This window comes from Pipistrellus kuhlii, unplaced genomic scaffold (genome assembly GCF_014108245.1).
Source record: "Pipistrellus kuhlii isolate mPipKuh1 unplaced genomic scaffold, mPipKuh1.p scaffold_m20_p_1, whole genome shotgun sequence".
Taxonomy (NCBI): Eukaryota; Metazoa; Chordata; class Mammalia; order Chiroptera; family Vespertilionidae; genus Pipistrellus; species Pipistrellus kuhlii.
The window spans coordinates 159,560,695-159,584,753 of record NW_023425404.1 but is presented as its reverse complement, the minus strand read 5'-3'; the positions used below and the strand labels follow the sequence as shown (position 1 = coordinate 159,584,753).

The following is a 24,059-nucleotide window of genomic DNA, read 5'->3' as shown; positions in this document are numbered from 1 at the left end:
ATCATATTTAATTTGATAATTTGAAAGAGACATATTATTGAAATTTCAAATTCCTTGAGAATGTTTCTGTTATGCTGATAAACAAAAATCCAGGGTAGATTTGTTTAGAAGTTGCAAAGATAAATCTAGGGTCAGTAACTAGAGAGATTTACTCTTTTGCATAATGAGGCATTGTTTAAGTTCTGGTGGTAACTGATAGAAAGCAGAGTCCAAATAAGCCTCAGAAACAGGAAGATAAGACAGGACCATAAATCCACTAGAAGAAAGTTGAGGTATATGTTATAATCTTAGATGAAAGTTCTTTTGTACAAGATAAGTAACCCAGAAACAATAAGAAAAAAAAGACTGATAAACTTATCTACTCACTATAAAACAAGATGCATGATACATTATAAACAGCACAAAGTTGGAGAACAATGACGTATAAACACAGCTCATATATTGACCTCAAAATAAATGTATTATTGGATAAATATCTCTAAGTTATTTAATTATATAAGGAAACTAAGATCTTGGGTTTCATAGAGAATTCTTTTGCATAAATTTAGAGCTGTAGACACATTTTTATTTATGTCCAATAGAAATATTTAATATTCTGGATGAAATATAAAATTGTTAAGAAAGTAAAAATAAATCAGACTTATTAAACAAAACAAAAACAGCAATTCTGATTACAAACTTTTACCAAAAGTGGACTTGTTTCATTGAGTAACACACAGTATGTGTCAGGAGTGAGAGAGTAGGGAAATCTGAACATTTGCCAGTCTCCCCAGCCCACACATACTAGATTCATGTAATGCTAGATTCCCAAGATCTGTCCTCACCTGTACAAATGAATTCCTTAACACAGAAGTTACAGCATGGAAAATTGCTGGATTTCACTTGGCCTTCTTTCCTTAGAATTCTTAACAAACAGTCAGCCATCATATGGATTTCCAACTCACAGACAAACTACAAAAGCCTCATTGAAGAAATTCTGACCCTGGGCTTCTCCCAGAATAAGTTCTACGTTGAATAAGCAGCTCCCTTTTACAAGGAAACAGGGCTTCGTAACTGAGAACCAACGTAGCGACAGGAACCAGAAATATTGACACAACCGTTTGAAATATTATTTGCAAGGTTCTAGTTAGTCAATGGTTGAAGTAGTTCATTACTGGAGTATTATTAGATCACATAATATTTTTTCCTAGAAAAAAATATTTTTCTAGAAGGTAATCTTTTAAATGGCACTTTGAAAGATGTTGGAATATAGATATTTGATCCATTTAATTTTTCAGAAATATTTTTAAAAGTAACAGTTTTCCTGAAAACTGAAAAAATGATGTATATTGAAAGTGCATATCTATACTAATAAAAGTATAATATGCTAATTAGACCGGTCTGGACAACCTTCCTGATGAAGCTGGGGCTGCAAGGAAAGCCCTGGTCCTGGGTGCCGGTGGCCAGAGGGGAGCCTGGGTCCCGGGTGCCACAGGGAAACCGGTGCCCGCAGCTGGAAAAAGAAAGGCTTACTCTTGCATGAATTTCATGCATTGGGCCTTTAGTGTTGATAATGGAACATACTACATCTATAAAAATGAACTACAGAGGAAAGCATTTATTTATTCCTCAAAAGAAGTCTTAGGGAATAAATTTCTCCAAAAAAAAATAAGCTTCTTTGCTAAGCAGAGAATTTTCATATGCTTATATTTGTTACGTTAAGAAATATCTGGATCTAATATTTATAGGCCCAGATTTTAGTCTGCAAAATGTGTTGGAGAGAACAACATTTTTCTGTATAATAAAACTGGTATCCAACAACTTTGACATATAATGAATCAAGGCTGATGTTATAAATGGATTTGCCAGAGGTTTTCTTGGATCTGGCTTGCCACGTTAAAACTTAGAAGTTTTTCCAAAGTGGATGTTATATCATCCAGTAGCTTGATATTAGTCCTGGTGGGAGAGTTTACACCACAGGTAGAGGTAAATGCTACCAAAGTGTTATTTTATTCTTTTGTTAGACATTGATAGCAAGACACTGGATACTAAAGTGCAGAAAAGAGAGTGCATAAATAGAGGACGAAGCAAGGTAGAGTCCTAGGATTTAACAAATAGAGTAAGTCAAAACTAAAAGTCTTTTTATTAGTTTTCCATCATTAAATGGCAGATTACTCAAAACCTTAGTGTCTTAGAACAATACATTTCTATTTAGCTCATGATTCTGCTCACAATTCTGATGTACATTAAGCAGAGCTGTTCTTGCTGATCTAGTTCATGATCTAGTTCATGATCTAGTTCATCATAGAGGATAGCAGTCAGCAAAAGGCTAGTGGATCTTAGAGAAAATCACTTAAATGTTTTCCAGTAGTCTGATTAATATCTTTGTGGGTGAATATCTTGGGGTTATGTGTCCCTCACTATTTATCAGGCCAGTTAAGTTAAATCACAAAAACAAAATGTTCACAAAGCAGTGAGAATAAGATTATATATTCCCAGAACATAAGATTATACATTTTTCTCCAGTGTATATGGAACATTTGCAAGGATAGACCACATATTGGGTCATAAAACTAGCCTTACCACTCTTACTCAATATAGTCTGAAAGTGCTAGCCAGTACATTCAGACAAAAGAAATAAATAAAAGATATCCAAATTTGGAAGCAAAAGTGTTACCTTTTGCAGATGACATGATTCTATATATAGAAAATCCTAAATACAAAAAAATCTATTAGTAACAATAAACTAATATAGTAAAGTTGCAGGATACAAAACCAATACACAAAAATACACTGCTTTCCTATATACTAACAACAAAACTTGAGAAAAAATAAATAAAAAACAGCAACTGCTTTTGCATTGCAACCATAAGAATAAAATTCCCAGGAATAAATTTAACAAAAGATGTGAAAGCCCTGCTATATACCAAGGCTAAGAGTGTTATTAAAAGAGGTTGAAAAAGATACAACAAAATAAGATATTTCATATTCATACTTTAAATGGCCATATTATCCAAAGTAATATACAAATTTAATGCAATCTCCATCAAAATTCCAGTGTCATTTTTTAAAGAAATAGAACAAAAAGTCACCAGATTTATATGAACCACAAAAGACCCCAAATAAACAAAGAAATCCTGAGAAAAAAGAATAAAGCTGAAGTATCATACTACCTGGCTTCAAATTATACTACAAAGTTATAGTAATAAAACAAGATGGTATTGTAAAAACAAACCAACAAACAAACAACAACAACAACAAAAACACACAGACACACAGATCAATGGAATAGAATTGAGGGCCCAGAAATAAAATCACATGTATATGGGAAAATAATTTTTGACAAAGGAGCCAAAAACACACAATGGAGAAAAGAAAGCCTTTCAGTAACTGGTGCTTGGAAAATTGGAAAGCTAAATGCAAAAGAATGAAATGATTACAGTTTATACCCATGTATAAAAAAAACACACTTATGGACCTTAGTCAAAGAGAACATTTTATGAATTTGACACCAAAGAGAAGTAAAGGCAAAAATAAATAAATGGGATTATATCAAACTTAAAAGCTTCTGCACAGCAAAAGAAGCTGACAACAAAAGAAAAAGATAAATGAGCAAATGGGCGATGATACTTGCAAACAACAGCTTTAACAAAGAGTTAATATTCAAAATATATACAATTAAATGAGTCCTCACTTAACATCATCAGTAGGTTCTTAGAAACTGTGAGTTTAATTTCAATGATGTATAATAACACCAATTTTACCATAGGCTAAATGATATGAATAGTAATTCTATGAATATTTCTGGTCACATCAAAAACCTCCAAAATGAAGACCCAAAATGCTTCCAATCTTATATAATAAAGAGGTAATATGCAAATTGACCATCACACCCTCACAAATTATACTACAATATACTATATAAAGAAACGTATGGTTTCTTTATATAGTATATTGGCTGCCTGCAACCAGGTCAGCAGGGGGGTCAATGAGGGATGACCAAACAACTGAATAAGCAGGCTACATGGAGTGACCAGGTCAGCGGGGGAGGCGTGGGGGGGGGGGGGTAAGAGGCTACCAGGTTTAGAGGGGGATGAAGTTGGGGGCGACCAAGCCTGCAGGGGAAACAGTAAGGGGTGACTAGGCCAGCAGGGAAGGGCAGTTAGCAGTGACCAGACCGGCGGGTGGCGGGGGGGGGGGGGGGGGGGGGGGGAACCAAGCCATAAGAGGGCAAGAAGGCAGGCAGGCAGGTGAGTGATTAGGAGCCAGTGGTGGAGGATTGTGAGAGAGATGCCCAACTTCCACTTTAGGCCCAATCCCCTAAACTAGAAGTTGGACATCCCCCAAGGGGTCCCAGATTAGGGAGGGTATAGGCTGGGCTGAGGGCAGCCACCTTTCCCTGTGCACGAATTTCATGCACCAGGCCTCTATTGAGTTAAATGTAATCTATATGCATATTTAAGAAAGATTAATAAAAGCAAGATATTTATTTCAACCTACTTATTCCAGATCAGGCTGATGATGGCTGGGGCTCATCCCAGCAGCTCAGGGCATAGGGTAGGAACCCACTCTGGACAAAGGAGGTCATTCCATCAGAGGATACACACACACACACACACACACACACACACACACACACACACACACACCTACCTCACTTAGACTGGGGCAATTCATCTTATGTGCACATCTTTGGTGCAAACAGCGACCCCTGCTGGTAATGTATAATTTTTCTCTCTCATTGATTATGACAAAACAAAATTGAATGAAACATTATCCAAGAACCTGCTATATTTATAAATTGCTGTGGCAATGTAAACAGGCAGGAGAGGCAAAAAGCACCTAGGCTTGGGCCTTTCATGCTTTTCCTAAGGATGCAACCATGTATAAGGCAGAGCAAAGTTCTGCAACCCAGGACCAGCCATGCACTCCTCTATGAGAACTCAGACAGCTTGTACCAAAATATTTTAAGATATTTTAAATGTGTAAAACAAACTGTGCCACAAGGATGTCACAGCAGTTTCATCAGGATAGCTGGGTGACAGATTTCTCACAGGACACACCAGATTATCATACAAAGGGCAGGTGGCCTTGCTTCTTCCTCTTCTTTATGTGTGACTTCTAAAATTAAAATCTTGGACCTTCTGGAGTAGCTTACTCCTAGAAACCATACGTTTCTTTATATAGAAGGTTAACTATTCTCAATTATTATCCTGTTCAGTGACATATTTCATGAGCAGAGCAATTAATCTTTCTGAGTTTCTAATGCATTGTGTCTAAAAGGCAGATAATGATCATTCTTGGATGTTTTTGTTGTGGATTAGCAACATCTACAATGTACCTATCAAAGTGCTTGGTATCAAAGAGTATCTATTTATTATTAATAATAAAGATGGAACAGTTAGCAAGGCATTAATTACCTGCAGAATCACTGAATAGAGATTCTATATCTCTATTCAGTATATTCACTATATATTCACTTTATCAGAGATTCTTGATGGTTCACAAACTGAACATGAATGACCATGCAATTATGTCACTTTTACAATTAAAAGGATTAAAGGTTGCATTAAAAAGCCAACAAAATAAAAATAGATGTGAATAAGAATGAAAACTAAAATATTAGTTTTCAGGAGTTACTCAGTATCTGAAGAAGCCTGGAGAGTAGGTTTGTTAGAGAGGGATCCAAGAGATTGATAATCACAGAGATATAAACCTTTGTCAAAATAAATCACTCTGTAAACTTTATGTACTTTTTTTAGCCATAGGTCAATTATCTCTTAATAATAAAAAATGGGATGACACCATGCATCAACAGTGTGGTTACATTTTATAAAAAGGAAAACATATATAAGTGTTAATAAGAATGGAGGAAAAGTGGAATTCCAGTGGATCACTGGTAGGGTTATTAATTGATACAAACACTTTAAAACTAGATTTTAGGAGTACCTACTAAAGCTAAACATTGGCATATGCTATGGCCTAGAAATTTCACTCTTATAAATAAACCCAACAGTATGGCACATGTATATTTATCAAAAGACATCTACGAGAATGTTTTTAGCATTGTTTATCATAAATAGCTAATACCAGATAGTTTACATGTCCATGAACAGTAGAATGTATAAGTAAAATGTAATGTATTAATTCAATAGAATCTATATAATTGTGCGAATTAACCAATAATAATTATATGCAACAGTTATCATGAACAAATATATTATTATATTTGCTATAATTAGACAAATATTGTAAACATGATGTTAAAAGAAGTAAGATGGGACTTAGAATGGGAGTACACAATGTGTGGTTCATTAATGCAAAATTTAAAATCAGGCAAAAATACTCTATGGTGTTAGAAGTCAAGAAAGTGTTCACATCTAGATATGGAGGGGGTTTTTAGGGGTTGGTATGAACAATGAAGAGGAGTTATGGGTTGTAAAATATTTTGTTTCTGGATTTGGGTACTGGTTGCATGGGTGGGTTCACATTGTGAAACTTCAATGAGCTGTAAATATTCAATTTATGTTTTACTTCAAAAGAAAGTTCACAGAAAATGTAAGAACACTTTATAGCACTGACCACAGGGAAGCTTTAAATGAGAAGAAATTAGAAGACTAATGTGACAGAAGATGAATAGAGAGATCTAAGTTTTTCAGAAAAAAAGGATGGGAGGTCGGGAATTGGGCTTAGAATGGGAGTGGGACACATTAAAAACTAACAAACAAAATATTGGGCTCCAAAGGGGAGAGAGACGTCACATATAAATAATGTTGGGAGTAATTGATCCCACTTCCGGGCAAATGGGTTCAGGGGGAAATGTTTAGAGGCTTTTTTGTTTCCATGGGCTGGAATTGGTACCATTACTTCTAGGAAACTTGTCTAACATAGAAGGAAAAAGGGCAGCATGGAGCCAACATGGTACTGACAGGTAAACGTGGGCTATGCTGACCAAGTACTGTAGAGTTAGTACTGAGCTTTCTGCTCTCCTCATCTGTAGTGCACTTGGAAAGAGAGAAGACTGGGAAACCAAGACACAGGCAAAGTGGGGCCATCCAAGTTGTCTTAACCTGTTTAGCTATTTTTACTACAGTGTTCAAGCCCTTGCCTTGCTAAAGGTACAGCAAAGCCTATGCCCATAAGAATTATCTATATGTTGTATGGGATATCTCTCAATTCAAGGGTCAGGGAAGAGATCAGTGCAATCTGAAAGTGCCCCATGGAACACTGCACCTGGGTGAGATTTATCAATAAATTCATTCCTGAAAATGACTAGCAGGGATTGTCATATTTTTCAAACATGCCTGTTCCATTAAGTGTTAGAAGCACATTTAAAATAGAGTTGATGATTTTTATTTGCTTCATCAATAAGATTTAAGACTTCCTCGCTGGTAAATAAAACAGGATTTTTAACTAGTGCAGTTAGATATTTCCTTATTATTTCTTTCTCTTTCCTTCAATATAGATATTTGGGGGTTTTCTTTACCGTTGTTAATCATACTGTTTTTATGGTTTACTTTTCCCACAGAAGTGAAGCACAGCCATTGAAATGGGAACTACATAGAAATTTTTCATGTTATTAAATCTCTTGTATTCAAAGATAATATTAAATATCATGTACCCCTCATATTTCATGATCAGTTTACAGTTACCAGGTGTCAATAATTTAAAAATATAATTAAAAACAAAAGACAAATTGGATTATACCAGTTCTTCCTGATAATATATTTCAAATCGGTTTAGTAACATGAGTAGCATGAAGGATTTAAGTAAATAATATACTGAACTTCTCAGTCTGTGGGATTTCTGAAATAGATTATCCTGTGAAAATGAGAAGTTGGGAACATGCTTCCTCAAGCATTATATTGTATAATTTGTTCTGGCCTTGCCTGAGTTCACACAGATAGCAAATTGAACTTGAACTAATAATTTTACGGTATGTGTTTTTCAAGACCCTTCACAATTTAATTTTATTATATAAATATATATAATTGATTTTTTTACAGAGAGGAAGGGAGAAGGAGAGGGATAGGAATACAGAGTTAGAAACATCGATGAGAGAAACATCGATAAGATGCCTCCTGCACACTCCCTAATGGTTGTGTGCCTGCAACCAAGGTACATGCCCTTGACCGGAATTGAACCTGGGACCCTTCAGTCCACAGACTGATGCTCTATCTATTGAGTCAAACTGGTTAGGGACACAATCTTACCTTTTGTAATCCCATTATTTAAGGTATCTAGACCATTAGCTTATTCAGTACCTACAATAGTCAGTATGTGATATATATAATAGTGATAATTATTATTGAACATATTTTAGATGTCTTAGAAAATAATCATGTGACTAACATCTAAATTTACAGAAAAATACATTTTTGAGGCATATGAAATTTGGAATTAAGAAATAAAGAAAATATAGTTAAGTTGCATTATAAAGAATATTAAAACAAAAGGTTACTTTCAAAATTCTAATGACCATATCTTCAAAAGTATATGCAAATTTTAGTTAACTTGCATAAGTCTTATTTGTATGTGTGATATGTTCAATATTCTCCCTCTAGACCAATTCTATGAAGAATTTCAAAAGTTTAAGTGATGGCCGAAACTGGTTTGGCTCAGTGAATAGAGCCTCAGTCTGCAGACTGCAAGGTCCCAGGTTCGATTCTGGTCAAGGGCAGGTACATTGGTTGCAGGTACATCCCCTGAAAGGGGTGTGCAGGAGGCAGCTGGTCAATGTTTCTCTCTCATTGATGTTTCTAGCTCTCTATCCCTCTCCCTTCCTCTCTGTAAAAAAATCAATAAAATATATTTTTTTTAAAAGTTTAAGTGGTGGAAAATTGGATGAAATATATTCTAATACCAAGGAAAGAAAAAAAATACACATATGCAAATCCTACTTGTGAATGACACAATTAATATTAAATTACAGTAACAATGTTACTGCATCTATAGCTCATACAGGTCTTTGTACTTGTTCTTATCTATGCCTGAGAGCTTTTCCTCCAGGGAGCCTTTGGCTGTCACCCTCGTGGCCCTTGGGTCTTTGTTCAAAGGTCACCCTTTCATTTGAGACCTTTTCTGACCATCCTATTTAAAAGTGTAATCCTACTCCTAGAACAATCCAGTTGTTTAGGTCTACCATAGAGCATATATTACATTTTAACTTTCTATATGTTTTTCATATTTATTTTATTTATCATTTGTCTCCTATTACTAGAATGTAAGCTTATGGGGATAGAGATTTTGATTTGTTTGCTAACTCTTGTATTCCCAATACACAGAAGAGTTTTAGATACTGGATTGTTGTTCAATAAATATTTTTTACACAAAGAAAGCAAGACAGAAAGGAAGAAAAGATGAAGAAAGGAAGAATGGAAGGAAGGAAGAAAGGAAGGAAGGAAAGAAGAGAGGAAGGGAGGGAGAAAAGGAGGGAGGGAGAGAAGAAGGGAGAGAAGGAGGAGTAAAGGAAGGAAGGAAAAAAATGAAGAAAGAGAGGGAGAAAGAAAGGAAAAGAAATCAAGGGAAAGATGAGGCCAAAAGTTGCTTAACATAATATTTTGAATATGGCCTTTGTAAGAAAGTACCATTGATTGAATCAACTATTAATTCCTGCTTTTATATGAAATACTGTTGATAGATCTAGAGGGGAAAATATGCAAGGAAGAATAAATTAGAAAAATAAAGGGAAGAAGGCTCATAAAGAAAGAAAGAGAAGTAAATATTCAGTCAGAACTGGCCTTGGCAGTTTGCATTATTTTGCTTGATCCTCATAAGGAATCTGCAAAGCAAGGAAAGTTGAGACTTGCCAAAGTAAACTGAAAAATGAAGTTGAAGAAACCTTTATCCCCAAAACTCAGGGGAGTCTAAGGATGGAGAAATAGTGATATGCAGAGTAGAGTATAAATCCAAGTTTTAAGTTTTCTGTAAAGAAAAGAATGATGAACCAAGGAGGGCAAATAAATCATATAACACTTCAAAATGTTTGCCAAAGTATTTTCTGGCAGTGTCATAATTTATCCTAGTAAAGATACTTCCATTGATATTTGAAGATTGATTTACACATTGAAAAGCTGTTTCTTAAATAGGCACAATATTATTTGCATTAATAGCATACATATTAATACCACCATTTCAATTTTAAGGAATGAACCCAAAAATAATGACCAGTTATTTAAATGAAGATATCACACTAATAAAAGAGTAAGATGCTAATTGACCATACAGTCACAACACCCAACACCCAACACCCACCAGGAGTGAGTATGCAAATTAACCCAACAAAGATGGTAGGTTAATTTGCATATGCAGGTACCCAGTGGCTAAGGGCAGGGCGGGATGCTTGCGTTCTGTACCATCCCAGCCTCTCTGGGCCTCTGGGCAGTGTGGGAAGGCGGAAAGGCTTTTCTGGGCCTGAGCAAAAAGGCGGCTCTGGCTAGAGCAAAGGCGGTGTCAGCAGCCAGGGGAAGGAAGGCCCATTCTTGCCCAATCTTCCTGCATGGGGCCTCTAGTAATAGGTATATTTTCTTCAGTTTGGCATATGCAGTGTGATAAAAACCTTTTACTGTATTTACAAAAAGAATAAATAAGCTATAAAGAATCATTAATAAGAGGACAGTGTAGAGACTTACCTAGAACTTTGCTGTAATACACATTCCATTCTCCCCAGTAGGACTGAAATATGTAGTCTTGCAGAGGATAAGATATGGAATTTTTAACCCTTTCACCAAAGGTCATCCGGTCGGTGAGCTCTGACAAGGCTGCAGGCACATAGGAGGCAGGTGCAGGGATTTTCCCACAGTGTCTCTCTACTGTTGAGGCTGGAGAGAACCTCAATGTGTACATAAATGGGATTCCTAATTTCAGAGCAACCAGGTCGCCACAGATGGTTACTGGGTCGGCTACTAACACATCAAAACTACCTTCCTGAAGTCTTGACATTAACTTGGGGTTATTTAATACTCCATCACAAATTTGTATGTTAATTTGAAAAAAGGTATCTAGTAGTTTTCCTAGTTCCTTGTAGAAAGTCCAGAGTGTGAGAGGAGTTGGTCTATGGTTTGTCCACAGCATGACCATATGTTCAATTAAGGAATCTATATCATTCTTTGTGAAGGAAACAGGTATCTCCTCAAAATTTATAGGAGAATCAAGACTGGAGTTGATGAATAAAGTTGCTGTTGAAGCCAGTACGGTCACACTGTGATTTCTTTGAGTTAACTCTTCTAGAATGATCTTAATATTTAACCAATGGCTACCATCCGTTGGCCAAATTAATACATTTCCACTTAAAACAATTTCAGTCAGAGTCAAATTAAAAATCATCAGGAAGCCAAACTTCTTAGGCATGGTGATAGCCATTATGGAAACTAATCTACTGTAGTTCTTTTCAGATGAAAATAATTTTGAAAGTATATTTATGTAAGCTTTTTTTTCAAATAAAATAATATTTTATGTAACAGCTACACTCATTCATAGGTCAATTGATCTACAGATGAAAAGGAAAACAATGTAATTAAAATTCTTATATGCATTAATATGATTATTTCAACAACAACAAAAAAAACATGGTCCTATTTTAAAGGAAAAAAAAAGGCAAGCAGGTTATAAGCCTAGTATCTGTATACTCTGTGATAATGACTATTATTTATAAAATGTATCTCCAATTTAACATATCTTTCCAAACTCAGGTTAAATGAAAAGTAGCACTTCTTATTGCTAAAGCCACTTGGTCAAAACATATATCACCTCCAAATTGTATGTCTTTATTATAAGTATTTTTACATACAAAACACATTAGCCATAGAAAATTTGCACCAATTAGAATATTGTCCTTGTTCTTTAAATCAAGTTTTCATTTTAATTTCTATTTACTTTAAAGGAAATAAAATATAAATAAAACTCATATTTGGTATATAACACTTTCTGAAGAACATTTAGTTCATCTGTATAAAATCACCTTAGAACAAAATTTCTTAAACTGACTATAATGCAATTATTTTGAATCAAGAATCCTTAAAATAACATTTTTGTATGGAAATTCTTTCTTACATACTTTCCACCCAAAGACATGCCCTGACTTCAAGGTCTCTTCCTCCTGTGCTTCCGAAGCATTGCACAGCATGGCTAGGATTTCCTCGTGCTGATTTTTTTCTCATTGCTTCTCAGATTTGGAGGTGGCCCCAGAGGCCACAAAAGCTTGGAAATCAACCTTCATACTGTTTTAGGAATATGAGTTGTCAACTCCTTAGTGACTTCAAAGTTTTAGCCTCACATCAGTACTTCAATTTTATTTGGCTTGATTGGCATTTAGTTAATTACTTTGAAAGCTAATATATATATATATATATATATATAGATTATATATGGAGAGAGAGAGAGAGAGAGAGAGAGAGAGAGAGAGAGAGAGAGAGAGAATCTTTCTAGAGCTTTCATTTTAGCTCAAGTCTGCCATCAAATGCTTTACCGCCTTCTTGATTCTTGATTATAACCTCAGGCAAGTTACTCAGCTTTCTTACTATAAAATGTGAGGAAACAATGGTGCCTATTTTCCTATAGTTGTGAAGACTGAATGAAATAATGCATACAAATTATTCAGAACAGCATCTGTGTGCCATAAATGTTAGCTATATAGAATATTGTAGGAAGAGAATTTTACATTACAAATGACCAATTTAACCCAAGCTCATCACCTCCTTTCATTCCTCTCACTGGAGTGCCCAAGTTTTAGTGACAAGGGGAAGCAGAGTTTGCCACCCTAAAACATGCCTTTTGAGATATTAATATTTTTAAGCTAGATATTTTCAAGAAATGAAAGACTAAAGAGAAAACTTTGACTTTCTTCCCAAGTGCCTAAAAGAATTAGATGGAGGACCTGTTCCAGGCAGGGAGGCATCATCACCAATAACTATGTAGTTTAATATGACTAGTGTTTGGGAGACAGGGAGGAACCTGGCCAGGCCTTTGATCAAAGTCTTCTCCGTGTCTTATTGTTCAAGATGGCCCAGCAAACAGTTATTTACCAGAAATTTGCTTTTCTTTCTCCATGTGAATTGCCTCCTACTCTTTGAAGTCCCAAACTGCAGTACCCTTTTTACCTTAGCTCAACATGCTTTACGCCCAACTGCCTGATCTGTTCTGGGTTTCATATTCTATGGAACCCCTATATGTACATATATAATAATTTTGGTCATTTTTTTACTGTTAATATGTCTTGTGTTAATTTGATTATTAGTTCACCCTTTTATTTAGGTCACTTTGACCTTTTATTTTTAGATTTATAATATGAAAATCAAGATTATACCTACAAAAATTATAATCTTCATTCTCTTTCATTAAGTGGGGTGGGGGGGGAGAGTGACAATTCTCTCTGGGAATTGTGCATGACCCAGAATAAATTCTGTCTTGGATGTCATGCCTGTGCCGTTATCCAGCTCATGGATTATTGTGGAAAAGGTAATGCTACCAACACTTATTTGAAAAGTTCTAAAAATTGAAGATTAACTAAAATTTAAAAATACAGAAAGAAAGGAAAGAAGGAAGGAAGGAGGACCACAATGGAAAAACTAGAAGGAAAGAAGTGGCAGCGAGAGGGGTGGGGGGAAGAGAAAGAAAAAGAAAGACCCAAGTCAAAATATATTATTCTTTAGAGAAAAGACTCCAATACATCTTTTCTCCTTTAATATGTTCAGAGTAGTCCTGGCCAGGTGGTTCAGTTGGTTGGAGCATTGCCCTGTACACCAAAAACTGGCAGGTTCGAGTCCCCATTAAGGCACATGCTGGAGGCTAAAGATTGGTGTTTCTCTCTTACATTGGTGTTCTCTCTCTCTCTATCCTATTCTCTCTCTAAAAAAAATCAATAACATTTTAAATAAATAAATAAAATGTTCACTCTACTGTAAATAAAATACTTTGGAAATATACATACTTAAATTTGTTTAATTTCTATCACTTTATTTTATGTTAATTACCTATTACTTAGCTCATGCAAAGATTTAAATATTATGGTAAAAAATTTTTCATTTTTGAAGATATTTTTTCCTATTTAAATTAATATATTTGCAAGATAATTTACTGTTATTAAAGATAATATTTGTTCTCACAAATCATTCATTTAGTTATTTATAATACTACATTAGGTATTCATAAAATTTTAACATATAAAGATTTCTCAAGCAAATAAAAACCTGTTTGTTTTTATAGTGGCCAAAGTATAAAACTGTTGGCAGCAAAAGGTAATGTTTATGGGTTATAAATATTTTTTACTGTCATTAAAATGTTATATTATTCTTCCTTAAATGTTCCCCTAATTTTTGTGGCTTTTTTGTTGTTAATACAAACATATACATAAAATTTACCTGTTTTTACTTTAAACAAATATAATATATTAAAATCTGCAGCAGGTTTTTCTTTATGTTAAAGAAAAGCTTACTTAAGACTCAAACGCTATTCTCAGACAAATTTCTCCAGGCAACAGAATCACCTGGAGACCTGTGCTTAAGGGAATAGCAAATTCCCTAAGTGATAACATGGCCCAATTAAATTCCATTCAGCAAAACAAAGTAGATGAGAAGTAGAACTGCCGATTTCAAAGGCTAAATACACTGAAAGGAAGAAGAAAGTACTGAAGAAAGTTTAGACTAAAAATAGTCTAAATAATTGCTAAATTTTAAGAGGGGAGAAAAAAATTTCTAGGAGCTTTGGTGTCAGTAAGACTTCAGTTTGAAAACTATTTTCTCAAACTGGTAGCTATACAATTTTATTTTAATATGTTTGATATTTCTAAGCCTTAACATTTTTATCCATAATAGCAGTTTTTTTCTTTACAAATTTATTGTAAGGATAAAGAGATATAATACGCATGAAGCACTTATTACAATGTCTGTGGCACAGGATGTGATCAACAGGTGTTAACTCTAATGATATTCAGGTGTCTGAGCTGAATACCCATGACTTGAAACAAAAGAAGTAATTTGACATTATAATATCCAATTCCTAGCAATTAGCAAAGATTAAGGTCTCACTTTGAGGTTCTCATTGCATTGCACCACAGAACCATTCTGTTTATTTACTCAAATGTGACAAGCTGAGACCTGAGTGCATATGGATTCTTTGCAATGAATTTGACTAGAGTGGTCAAGCTAAAGTAAAAAGTAAATTCAAATTACAAATTGGAAATGTTATTTTTACATACAAGTACTATTTATCATTCACATTTATCACATGTTCGAAGACTTGCACAAAAATAAATTACTCTGCCAAGTCCGTACTACTGCTTCTTACCTGGTTTTCTGAGTATGAGTGTTCATGTCCCTGGCATCAATAAGAATGTGCTTTAGTAAAACAAACTTAAATACTCATGCTAAGTCAGAGAAGTATCATTTGATTAGAAACATGATATTATCAACATCAGAGTGTTTGGAACATTTTTAGAAATCTTCATTGCATTCCCATGAACAAATTGTTAAGGAGTATTAGTCTCCTGTGAAGGTGTGAAAACTTGAAGAATAATGGGACTCAGTGGTTTTATTACCAGCATTAACTCACAAGCACAATACAATGGAACCTGTGATACAGACTGCCAGCACAGGGGGAGGTTTATCTGGGGATAATCTCACCAGAATGAATAGGAGCAGTGTAATCATGATAGTCATTACTTCAGGGCTGAGAAAGAGCAATTGATAAAAGTTTAGATAATGAGATAAAAATGGGGATGTATCTAGTGAGCAAAGAAGGCTTCACTTACCTTCCTCTACTTTATGAACTGAGGCACTGCACAGATTCGGATGTCACTGTTAGTTTACTGCATGCATGAGGAAATCAAAGGGTTTTTGAAATATTAAAAACTTTATTGCCTCATAAAATGGCAATTTCATCATCCTCTATTTTTCACTTTTAGCCCCATGATGTTGACTATCTACTGCTATTATCATAGGATAGTTTATAACCCTCAAAGTGCTATTCTCTCTGAATGACAGGATAAATAGGTCTCTGTTCTGTTTACATTTCCAAGAGTAAATTCATTCTTTAATTTGGGGGCAACTATTTAACATATCCAGAAAAGGTGATTCAGCAACTATAACTAACACTAAGACACTCCTTACCAATAAACTTATGTCAATTCATTTATGGAAAAGAATCCAAGAATATACAATGGGTAAAGGAAGTTTCTTTAATAAATGGTGTTGGGAAAACTGGACAACTATATGCAAAAAAATAAAACTGAACATTATTTTACACCAGACACAAAAATAAACTCAAAATGAATTAAAGACCTAATTATAAGACCTGAAACCATAAAATCCCTTGAAGAAAACATAAGCAGTAAGCTTCTTGACATTGGTCTTAATGATGACTTTTATGGGATTTGAAACCAAGAGCAAAGGCAATAAAAGCAAATATAAACAGTGGGATGACATAAAACTGAAAAAGCATCAGCACATCAAAGAAAACCAACAAGAAATGAAAAGGCAACCTACTAAATGGGAGAAAATATTTGCCAATCATTGGTGTGATAAGGTGTTAATATGCAAAATATATAAACACTTATTAACGAAAATATGTGATTAAAAATGGGCAGAAAATTTGATATTTTTTCTAAAGAAGATATACAAATGGCCAACTGGTACATGAAAAGGTGCTCAACATCACTAATCATCAAGAAAATGCAAATTAAAACCACAAGAGATATCACCTCCCACTTTTTATAAAATAGATAAGTGTTGATGAGAATATGAAAAACAGGGAACTCTTGTGCACTGTTGGTGGTGATGTATATTGGTATAGCACCTTTGGAAGACAGTATAATTGTGTACCAATTAAGAATGGGTAATCATTCTGAAAAAAGCACTGTAGGCAATTTTGTTGTTATGCAAACACCATAGATACACTTAAACATAGATGGTGTAGCCTACTACACACCTAGGTTATACAATACAGCCTATTGCTCCTAGGCTACAAGCATATAAAGCATGTTACTGACTGAATACTGCAGGTAATTATAAAATAATGGTAAGTATTTATGTACCTAAATATATATCTAGAAAAGGTACAGCAAAAACACAGAAGGAAAGATTTAAAAAGATGATACACTGGTATAGGACACTCACAATTAATGGAGCTTGCAGCTCTGAAAGCTGTTCTGGGTGACTCAGTGAGTGAGTGTGAAGGCCTAGGATATTTCTGTACACATCTCTGAATTTTTAAATTCTACACTAAATTTATTTAAAAAAAAACACAAAAAAAAACACTTGAGATTAAATCAAGAATAAGAGAAAATGATGCAATCAAGAGATGCAGTAAACATAAGATGTATGAGGCAGCATAGCATACTGTTTTACAACAAGCCTTTTTTAAAAATTCATTGTTTTGAGAGAGAGGGAGAGAGAAATATCCATTTGTTGCTCTACTTATTTCTGCATTCATTGGTTGCTTCTAGTATGTCTCTGATGTGGATCTGAACGCACAAGCTTGGCTTATCAAGTCTATGCCCTAACCACCTGAACTACCTGGCCAGGGCGCAAGCTTTTTAAAAAACAAGTAGAAAGAGTACACTCTAAAATAACAAGTAAAAGGATAGTTGTGTAAATATATAAACCAATAACAGAGTTCATTACTATCAAGTATCATGAATTGTACATGATTTTATGTGCTATGCTTTTATATGACTATCCACACAGTAGGCTTGTTTACACCAGCATAACCACAAACACAGGAGTATTGCATTGCGCTACAACGTTACAGTATCTACTACTGTCCTCACTAGGTGATAGAAAATGTTCAGCTCCATTATAATCTTATGAGACCACACTCATATATGTGGTTCATTTTTTATGAAAACATTATTATGCATTATATGACTTTAAAGAGATCACTGAAAAAGTTAAAAATAGAATGCCATAACAATCATCAATTCCACTTCTAAAGTATACTTCCAAAGAAAAGAAAATCATTGTTTCAAAAAAATGTCTGGACTGCTATGATCATAGCCTATTATTTACAACTAGTGGCCTGGTGCATGAAAATTCATGCACCGGCAAGGGGAGACCCTCAGCCTAGCCTGCCCCCTCTCGCAGTCCAAGAGCCTTCAGGGGATGTCCTACTGATGTCTTAGGGAAGCCACCAGACTAATCAGGGGAAGGCACTGCCCCAATCACCTTGCTGCTGCTGCCAATGCCACTGCCCTCGGCCCTTGCAGCCACCAAGGTGTTTTCATCAACATGGACTCCAGTTCCTTTACCACAAAAAAATGACAACTTTCTTTAGGCATTTTCAAGAAGTTTCTTTCATAGTATATGAACTAACTTACTTTCTTTCTTTCTTTCTTTCTTTCTTTCTTTCTTTCTTTCTTTTCTTTCTTTCTTCTTTCTATATTCCTCTATTATTAGAATAGATAGCCAAGACATGGTAACAACCCAACTGTCCAATGATGGGTGAATAGATAATGAAAATGTGATTTATATATACCGTGAGATATTCAGACATAAAAAAGAAAATCCTATCATTGCAACAACTTGGACGGAACTTGAGGGCATTATGCTAAGTGAAATAAATCAGACAGAGAAAGACAAATACCATATAATTTCACTTATTTGTGGAAGCTTAAAAAAAAACCCACACACAGAAAAAACATAAAGACAAAAAATACCCAAATTTATAGATATAGAGAACAGATTGGTATTTGCCAGAGGTGGGAGTAGGGGGTGGACAAAAATGGGTGAATGGAGTCAAAATATACTAACTTCCAGTTATAAAATAAATAAGCAATGGGTATATAATGTAAAGCACAGTTACTAGTTAACAATATTATATTGTATATTTGAAAGTTGATAAGAGAGTAAATCTTAAAAGTTCTCATCTTAAGGGAAAACTTATAACTATGTGTGATAATGAATGTCAACTAGATTTATTTCGGTGATCATTTTTTTTTTCTCAATATATATGAACTAGAGGCCTGATGCATGAAATTCATGAAAGGGTAGGCCTTCCTTCCCCCACCTGCTGGCACTAGCTTCCCTCTGGCACCTGAGACCCAGGCTTCCCTACGAGCCCAGCTTTGTCTGGAAGGTCATCCAGAAGGACCCCTGCTCTCATTAGCATATTAAGCTTTTATTATTATAGATATCAAATTATTATGCTGTATACCTGACACTACTGTATGTCAATTATATCTCAATTTAAAAATAAATAATTAATCCCTTTATCATCCCTTATAACACTTTTCAAGTAGGTACCAGTTTGTTTTAATTTTACCTAATAAACAACAAATACTAATGGAACAGTTTTTATCTTCTAAAAATCTTTTTGGTTAATTAATATAGTTCTTTCAATAGTAGTCCTATTTTAGATGGGATAAATAAGTGTAGGTACAAAGAACCTTAGTTACTTTTCATGGTCACACATGTAAGCAGAAATTGTTTTTCAAGAGCCTGCTCTTCTGAGTGTGTTGCTATGAATTCCCATCTACATTATTTTTCTAGTTCATAAGCTACTTCGGTAGTACATACTTTCCCCACATGTTTCCTGAAGTGATGCAGTAGCCTACAGTCTAACATTTATCCACTCTAGGTCCACATCTGTCCATGTGTTTTATATAAGACTAGAGGACTGGTGCACTAATTCATACAACAGTGTGTTCCCTCGGGTTGGCCTATGGGATCATGCCAAAACTGGCTCTCCAACATTTCCCAAGGGGTCCAAGGATTGCAAGAGGGCACAGGCCAGGCCAAGTGACCACACCAGTGTATGATCAGGGTCAGGGAGGGATGCAGGAGGTTGGCCAGCTGGGGAGGGGTCATGAGAGGGTCCAGAGCATGTCCAGCCCATCTTGCTTAGTCCCAATGGGCCAGACCCCAGCAGCAAGCTAACCTACCAGTTGGAGCTGTTGAGCGGCCTTAGCATATCATTAGCATGTTACACTTTGATTGGTTGAATGGATGACTGGACACTTAGCATAATAGGCTTTTATGATATAGGATGCAATCTAGTCATAAAATATCCCTTCAGATTGTTCCAAGTTACTTGTTAATACAAGTCAAGATGCTTAGCATGACATACTAAACTCAGAGACATAGCAGTATCAAACAGACTGTCAAATCTCAGAAGAAAAGTAGGGGAAGGTGGACCGGTGGGAAGAGATCAAACAATTAACTTGAATAACCAATGGACACAGACAATAAGGGGGTAAAGACCTGGGCTGGGGGGTGGGGACAGGTTGGAAGAGGTCATTGGGGAACAAGGGGGATGTAATACTTTCGAAATAAAATGTAATACTTTCAAAAATAAAGAATTTTTAAAAAGGAAAATATTTATGTAATTCACTCAGTCTTGTCATCTTCAAAGTTTTTCCCCATTCTTCTGCACCTTACACTTTGACCTTCCTAAATACAGATTTGTTAATAATACCCACCACACATGTGCTATTTCTAGATTCCACAATATTAGGCACACTGTTATTCCCCCCACACACTTCATTTTCAGAAAAATTCATATTTACTGTTTAAAAATATATTTGTGTATCATCTTAACTCTGAAGTTTTTCAGAGTACCACTCTATCCTGTCATATATGCCTAGTTCCTTTATACCGTTACTGTTCTTTATATATATTTTTATTTTCCGTGCCATTCATATTGTAAGTATTCCCTTTCATCTCTAATTTCTCTGTTTGACTGTGAAAACCTTGAAGCCAGAAACTTCATCTTAGTTTTTGTTGTACCTCTCTATCCAAGAGAATGCCTGCTAAACAGAAAGAAGTCTATGAGCAATGATCAAAGATTATTCATATACATATGTGTTTTTAAACACACACACACACACACACACACACACACACACACACACACAGACACAAAGGTCTATTTAATAATGGGCTTGCAGAAAGCTTAATCTCTTTCAGCTCCCCCCACATACACACATACCACTGAAGTTTCTAAGTGATTTCTATTTTCAATGTAAAATGTAAATGGAATCAAGTTCTAATTTAAAAATTGTATTTGTCTCTGTATGTTATGCATAAAAATATGTAGTTGGTATCTTCACGTCCATAGAATCAGAAAACAACAAACTATAGTTCCAAAGCATGTTGCATTTTATGTTTCCTGTTATCAAATGGTAGTAATAGATAGTTATCAATACGAATGACTAAAAATTATCATGGGAAATAAAAAAGAGCTCTGTTTGTTTTAATTTAAATAATACAAAGTTACTTACCCAAAGCTTCACTATAATAGGCATCCCACGATTTCCAAAGAGTATTAAACATGTAGTCCTGTAGATGGTAGGAAATGAAATTTCTTATTCTGTCAGTAAAAGACATCTGATCGGTGAGTTCTGATAAAACAGCAGGAACATAGGAAGGAGGATATGGTGTCTTCCCACAATGTTTTTCCACTGTCGATGCTGGATAATACTTCAAGGAGTACATAAATGGAATGCCAAGTTTTAAAGCTATTATATCACCACAAGGAAATATTGGATCTGATACCAGGACCTCAAATTTGCTTTTCTTCAGCTTTTTCATCAGCTTTTGGTTTTTGAGAACACCATCACACATTTCTCTATTCAGCACATTGAAGTCCTTGATGGGTAGGTCAATTTCCTGATAGAATCTCCAAATGGTTGAAGGAGTTGGTTTATTTTTCATCCATGCCAAAATTAAATTCCTGACCACTTCTTGCAATTTTTCATCCTCAAAGGGCACCTTATATCTTTCATATGTCAAGTATGGGTTAGAGATGGGCTTGATGTGAAATGCACCAGAAGAAACTAGGACAGTCACATTATGCTGTTTGTTGATCAGCTCATCTATAATTATCTTAATATTTAGCCAGTGACTACCGTCCACTGGCCAAATCAGAACATTCCCACCAAGAGTGATTCCCAGGAGACTTATCTGAAGAGACAACAGCAGAATGGATTTTTCTAACATGATGTGGCTTGACATAGAAAATTTGATGAAATGTGATGCAGACAAATTTTTCTGCTTCTAAAACAAAAAGGAAAGACAAATTATTTTTAAACTTTATTCAAACCAGTGATACCCTTAAAATCTTTTTCCCTACCAAATGTTACTTGTCATGGTAGCTTCATATTTTATAATTTCAGGTTTAGGGGCAACATGTATTGTATCTGTCAACTTGTTGCTTTAGCTTCAATTATGATTCTTTTTCTTAAACTTGATCCTTCAATCCTTTCTTTGCATCTCATAATTTCTAAATTCTTACTATTTGATTTCTTGAAGCCACTGTCTGTCTGAACTCTACACTCAGACCTGGGAACTGATACTTCATATGTGATATGAAATGTAAAGATGCAAACTCTATAGTTAACTTAGAATGTAGAGATGCTAATTTTATAGGTTACTCCATATTTAATACATTTTATATCATGGCATTAGCAAAAATTAATATTTTTAAATATATCTTTATTGTTGAAAGTATTGCAGACATCCCTTTTGTCCCCTCAATTGACCCGCTCCCTCTATTCCTGTGCCTTCCGCCCAGGCCTACCACACTATTACCTGTGTCTATGGGTTATGCATAAATGTATATAAGTTCTTTGGTTAATTTCTACTTTCTTTCTCCCTCCATCCCCACCCCGTCGTCCCTTCCCTCTCACATTTGTCAGTCTGTTCCATGCTTCATGTCCCTGAATCTATTTTGTTCATCAATTTATTTTGTTCATTTATTTCACTCACTAGAGGCCTGGTACGTGAAATTTGTGCATGAGAAGAAGGGGCTGTCCCTCAGCCCAGACTGCACCCTCTTCAATCTGGGACATCCCTCTCACAATCCGGGACTGCTGGCTCCCAACCCCTCACCTGCCTGCCTGGTTGCCCCTAACTGCTTCTGTCTGCCAGTCTGATCACCCCCAGCCACTCCCTTGCCAACCTGATCAATGCCTAACTGCTCCCCTGCAGGCTCAGTTGCCCCTAACTGCCATCCCTTCCTGGCCTGGTCACCCCAACAGCCCTCTCCTGTAGGCCTGATCACCCATAACTTATCTCCCTTGCCAGCCTGGTTCCCCAACTGTCCTGCCCTGAAGGCCTTGTCCCTCCCAATGCCTTCCCCTGCTGGCCTGATTATGCACCACTGTCCTTCCCTGCAGGCCATCTTTTGGCGACCATCTTGTGTCCACATGAGAGCAACCATCTTTGACCACATGGGGCTGGCTGACCATCTCGTGTGTTGGAGTGATGGTCAATTTACATATTACCTATTTATTATATAAGATAAGTGATATCATGTGAATACTGTCTTTCTCTGGCTTATTTTACTTAGCATAATACTCTCCAGGTCCTATTATTATAATTATCAGTTATCTTATCTAATAAAAGAGTAATATGCAAATAACCATACCTCCACTACACTCACAAGTCATGCCCAGCAGCCAATCAAGAGTGAGTATGCAAATTAACTCAACCAAAATGGCTGCGGCCATGGAGCGAGCAGGAGGCTTGGATTTCCCTTGCAATGGAGGAAGCCAAACTTCCTGGCAGGCCCAGACCTCTGCTCAAGGCTACCAAGTTTCAATTATAGAAGATAAATAAATTCCAGATACCAAGGCCCACACTTGGATCAATGGGGGGGGGGGGGGGGGGAAATAGCCGGCCTGCAAATCACTACAGCCCCTCACACAGGCCATCCCACACCCCAAGGGAACCCCCAACCTGATTCAGGACACCCTTCAAGGCAAACCAGTCAGCTCCCATCCATGCATCAGGCCTCTATCCTATCTAATAAAAGCGTAAGATGCAAATTGACCAACACTCAAACACATAAAATGGCTTCCCCCATGTGGTCAAAGATGGCTGCCCCATGTGAGCACAAGATGGCTGCCACAAGATGGCCAGCAGGGGAGGATAGTTTGGAGGGGCCAGGTCTGCAAGGGAGGACAGTTGTGGGCGATCAGGCCAATAGGGGAGGGCAGTTAGGGGTAACCAGGCCAGCAGGGGAGGGCAGTTAGGGGTGACCAGGCCAGCAGGGGAGGGCAGTTAGGGGTGACCAGGCTGGCAGAGGAGGGAAGTTAAGGGCAACGGGCTGGCAGGGGTGTAGTTACGCATTAATCTGGCTGGCAGGAAGTG

The 24,059-nt window shown here is 36.0% G+C and overlaps 1 protein-coding gene across 3 annotated transcripts in view; it reads right to left on the bottom strand.

Moving 5' to 3' along the window:
- Positions 1-24,059, bottom strand: part of LOC118705701 (UDP-glucuronosyltransferase 2A1) — a 50,250-nt gene that overhangs the window by 17,518 nt on the left and 8,673 nt on the right. Inside the window, exons 2-3 of one of the 3 annotated variants that reach the window (XM_045571933.1) lie at positions 21,190-21,956; positions 10,611-11,242 (exon numbers count right to left, since the gene is read on the bottom strand). In XM_045571933.1, the coding sequence (XP_045427889.1) occupies positions 10,611-11,242; positions 21,190-21,956 (1,399 nt within the window). Of the gene's footprint in view, positions 1-10,610; positions 11,243-21,187; positions 21,960-24,059 lie in introns of those variants that run through there. The other 2 variants (XM_036414735.2, XM_045571938.1) reach the window with 2 other exon arrangements.